General features: G+C 43.5%; 1 protein-coding gene across 1 annotated transcript; it reads right to left on the bottom strand.

Moving 5' to 3' along the window:
- Positions 1-1,164: 1,164 nt before the first annotated feature.
- Positions 1,165-1,341, bottom strand: LOC118077000 (large ribosomal subunit protein eL39-like). Its single transcript, XM_035100263.2, has one exon. The coding sequence runs from the start codon at positions 1,339-1,341 to the stop codon at positions 1,186-1,188; it is 156 nt and encodes a 51-aa protein (XP_034956154.1). The 3' UTR covers positions 1,165-1,185.
- Positions 1,342-5,071: the final 3,730 nt, after the last annotated feature.

Raw genomic sequence — 5,071 nt, 5'->3', positions numbered from 1 at the left:
GAAATATGTCTAGTAGCAGACTAACAGCCAGTTACTTTTTTGTGTAATTGTGGCACGACACCGATGGCATTCTCCTCTCTTGGTCTACAAAGCTGGAAACTGTTGACCTTCAGCCAGCTTGTACATAATACAAGAGCATGCTTATTTAGGTTGTCCTCCACCTTTGTTTTGAGGTTGTAAAGCATTCTAATTAGCTACGTCTTTCTTAGACCTTGGAATGCTAAAATGAGGACAGATGGCTTCAGTTCTGCAGCTCTTTCATTCCAAGTGCCTGTTACGCCACCAGAGGAAATTCTCAGGGGTTCGAGACTGTAATACTTCCAATACAGGTCACGGCAGTTGGATTCTGTACCACAAGGCTGCTAAACATGTCACATTCATCCCTGCTCATGAGATTCATGTCCATCTTGAGAGTTCAACTGAAGACTTTCTAACTTGCCCTTAACCACTATCCCATATGAGTTCCTATCATTTGCTTGTGTGGGGGGGGGGGAGAAACCATATGTCATTATGTTCAGAAAGGATGAATCAATGCCCATCTTTTCTTCTAGGTTTATGCTGACATATATGATATGATGAACACATGGATCAAATTTTCCCAAGGGGTGGAAACTGCACAGCACAAGACATACAGTAATTCCAGCCCTGAAAATGTGGCAGGTTGGTAGGAAGAGGCCATTCTGGTGCCCGAGAGCTTGCTGCAAGATAAAGAAGCTGTTGGAGATTCATTCCCCGTGTGCAGTCATGGGGTTGTTGTCTATCACATGACTGTATATGTGCTTACATTCCACAGGAATGGGAACTGACGTAGACAGGATGTTTGTCTTACTGTGTTCCTGCAGTGGGACTATTGTCCTTTGTTCTTTCTCTTTGTTGTCTGATGCTAGAGAGAGAGGGAGCTATGTTGCAGTGCTCTGTGTGTGTTTATATGTAAATCAAGTAGATTAGCCAAATGCTGTGCTACTGAGCTCTGTTATGCACAACCTCTGAGGATCCATGAAGTGAGCTGATGTCAGAAGGCATCAGTCGCTGTGATGTTCGGGCTGGAGAAAGCTTATGAAGCTCCTGAATGATCTACCAGGAGGGAGAGAACATGCCAGTTGGGCATGTGTCTCTGCCAAAGGTTCTACTCGTGTGTAGAACATCCTGACAGAGGCATGCTAGTAAGATTGGAACTGCTTCTCTTTACAGGCCCAGCTTGGTCCTCCTCCAGTGTCTCCTTTTGGAGTTGTACCTGATTTTATTGCCAGTTTTCATGCGGATCCATTGTGGGGTGGGCCGGTTGTGCTTCTGCTTCTTAGCGAGAAACCGCTGGTTCTTGAATGTCTTGTAGGAAGACATACTCAAGCTTTACCAATTGCTTACCACAATGGCAACAGACGAAAAGAGCCTTTTGTTTTGTTTTGAGATGTGACTTCCACACAGACCACTTGCTGTTTTGGAGACTGGCTGGCTGCAGCCACAGGTGTGGCTGGCTGGCATTGTCATTGGCTGTGGCTGGCTGCAGGGTGCGTCAGGACTCTCCTTCATTCAAAATTGAACTGGCCAATCATGGCCAGTTTAGGGTGTGGAACTACTGGGGAGGACCAGATCAAAGGTTTTTTGTTTTGTTTTTTTGCTGCTGCTGCTGCATCTCATTTTGACTTATGTTATGCTTGTGGTCTACTAAGACCCCCTAGATCATTTTTACGTGTATTACTGGTTAGTGCAGCTGGTTCTTCCTGCTTAAGTGCACAACCGTACATTTGTCCCTATTGAAATCAATCAGGCTGGTTCATTCAGGATACATATCCAAAGCCTATGCCAAAGCCTACGGACATCTATACAGTGGTACCTCTACTTACGAATTATCCATCCCATTATAACTCCCCAAACTGCTATGCCCAGGAGTGGCTATTAGAAAGTTTCACTGTAATTTCAAAATACATTGTATTTCTGTGGTCTTTAATGTTTCACATACACATTCATATAGAATATATGAAACCTTAAATTATAGCAGGTAGTTTTAACAATGGGCATATTTTGAAATAAAAACTGGATAAGCGAAAACAGAATCAGTCATGGCTGCCCCACAGACCATCCAAGCGTCCCTATTTTCCAGGGACAGTCCCGGATTTACAGAAGGTATCCTGGTTTCTTATTTGATCCTTTTCCTTAGGACTGTCATACGTGTGGAGGAAAAATCTTTAAAACGTTGCAGAATTCAGCAGATTCAGCAGAGCTTTTACTTGTGCTGAAGGCAAATGTAGCTGAATCCAATACAGCCAGGATTGGCTCAGTTCATACAGAATTCAGTTGCAGCACTTATAAACTTATAACAAGATCAAACCTATAGCATACAGAAACAGAAACCCTACACCAGAAGGAAGAGGGATAGAAAGAGAAAAGTAAAGACCCAGGCTCATTCTGGCCTATATTTATAGTCAGCATGACTGCAAAAAAGAGATAAGAGAAGCAGTTCAAACCAGCTTCCCAGAAGGTATAACCCTAACAATCATTAACTCTTCTGTCTGCTTCTCTCACACAGAGAAGCTTCTAGTAGCTTCTAGTATTAATCAGAATAGAAAAGAATCTTTACACATGAGATCAGTACTTTCTGCACCAAGAAATGCAAACTGAAGAGGACGTCCCTATTTTCCTCAGAGAAATGTTGGAGAGTATGGAGTTATTCAACCCCCAAGCCAAGGAAATAAGTAACTATACTTAGAAGATATCTGAAGGCAGCACCATATAGGATAAATGTTAAAACATTTAAAAAAATGTTGGAAGCTGCCCAGAGTGGCTGGGGCAACTCAGTCAGATGAACAGGGTATAAATATGATGTTGATGAAATAGGATGTCCTTGTTTTCATGGCAGAAATGTTGGAGGGTATGCTTCCCCACTAAACTATCTCCTAGGTAAACTGGTCCCAAGTTGTTAAGAGCTTAAGATGCTAATAACAACATCTTGAACTTGGGCCAGTAGCAAATTGGCAACCAGTGCTGATCGCTGAGCACAGATTCATATGCTGACAAGACCTCGCTCCTGTCAGCAGTCATGCTGCAGCATTCTGCACTAACTACAGCTCAAGGGAAGCTTGAGTTCCATGGCTGCAATTCTCCATCGAATGGATTTTATTCCCCTGGGTTAAAAAAGATCACACACTGTATATATATTTTGGAAACTTTGGGGTTCCCTGAGTACACTGCTCTCTCTCTCTCATTTGTTTCTCAACAACCTCATTCCTGTCAGTACCCAACACCTGAGCACTATTGGAAGCAGAAATAGCTATCAGCCAGTTCCAGCATTTTGTCTCGTTCTGCCAAGACTGCAATACCCTCTAGCATGGCCAAGAAACAGAACTTGGGAAAGGGCTATACATACACAGGGGGTGTGTGGTGAGGCAGGAGACTTGATTCTTTAACACCTCATGTCACTAGGGGCAGAGTGTAATTTCAGCACTCATCCCCAAGCTGCATTTCCTTGCTTTCCTTGATATAAATTAATGGTTGCTATAACAGGAGATTAGATCACTCAGAATTTAATGGATACAAATGTTGCTGCATTTAATTAATTCATCTCTAGATACAGCAGCATTTATGATACTGCAGGCCAGGCTGGAAGGCAATCAGGATTTTAAATCTGATAGGACGTCCCTTTTATGGTAAGGATGAGAAGTTCATTTGTAAAAAATAATAATACATTAGCTGTAAACAACTCTAGGTGCCCCACGACTGTACGTAATAAATCATTTTTTGGTGTGTGAGCGCATGCAGAACTGGCTAAAGGTTTTTTGGGGGGTGATTTTTGACATCCTCTGCCATGTCATATTATATGCATTCTCATATCATTATTATTGTTTGCGGACATCTTCTCAGCTTAGCTTTCACAAACACAAGCAGAGTCCAAACATTCTGCATGTTTGAATTCAAGTATACAAAGGTATGGCTTCCGTTTAAAAATGTTACTTGAGCATCTGCAAATTCTAATGCCAGAATTGTCAGTAGATGGGAGATCACATCCTTCTGAGCGCTTCAGACCATCATCTCCTTTGATCTGTAGCAGACATGTCACATTTTTGTTATATGTCTGACCTGGAGCTGAGTTGGTAGATATGGCATTACACAAAGGACAAGATAAATCTTCATTGCCTTTTTACACTTCTTGTCAGTTGCCGGGAAACAGCTTGGGTGGTTTTATATAAAAACATTCAACACTGATATGAAGATTTTAGGTATCCTATCTTGAGCTGCTATTGCCATTCATAAGACGCTTGACTGCAGTGGTCCATAATCTTGTCACTTTGGAGACCCACCAGCAAAGATTTTGCTTATTTGCCTATTCCTCTTCCATGCATTTAATTTACTCTTTTGACCTTTTCTCTCCTTTGGGCTTTGTGGCCCATAATTGCATCAACTGGTGGCAGACACTTGACATCTCAATAGTGGTTACAAAAACATCATTGTAGACAATGATGACAGAAGCACAACAACAGTGAGTTCAGAACTTTGTCCGTATTTTCTGGGGACAGTCTTGGATATACAGAAGCCATCCCAGTTTCCAATTTGATCCCAGAATGTCCCACTTTTCCTTAGGAAAATGTAAAAATAAAGGATCCCTGAGAGTTAAGTCCAGTTGTGAATGACTCTGGGGTTGTGGCGCTCATCTCGCTTTACTGGCCGAGGGAGCTGACGTTTGTCCACAGACAGTTTTTCCGGGTCTTGTGGCCAGCATGACTAAGCTGCTTCTGGTGAAACCAGAGCAGTGCACGGAAACACCATTTACCTTCCCGCTGGAGTGGTACCTATTTATCTACTTGCACTTTGATGTGCTTTCGAACTGCTAGGTTGGCAGGAGCTGGGACAGAACAACAGGAGCTCACCCTGTCACAGGGATTCGAACCGCCGATCGGTAAGCCAAAGGCTCAGTGGTTTACACCACAGCGCCAGGGGCGTAGCCAGGATCAAAACTAGGGGGGGGGGCAAGCCATGGTCGTTCAGGGCGGGGCCAAGGCACGGAAGGGGAGGGGCCACGAAGTGGGCGGGGCTAAAGGGCCAGCGGGCCTGATGACATCGTGGCGGTGGCAGCAGC

This window comes from Zootoca vivipara, chromosome 11 (assembly GCF_963506605.1).
Source record: "Zootoca vivipara chromosome 11, rZooViv1.1, whole genome shotgun sequence".
NCBI lineage: Eukaryota > Metazoa > Chordata > Lepidosauria > Squamata > Lacertidae > Zootoca > Zootoca vivipara.
Note: the sequence above shows the minus strand (reverse complement) of the source record. Positions and strands in the feature narration are given on the sequence as shown.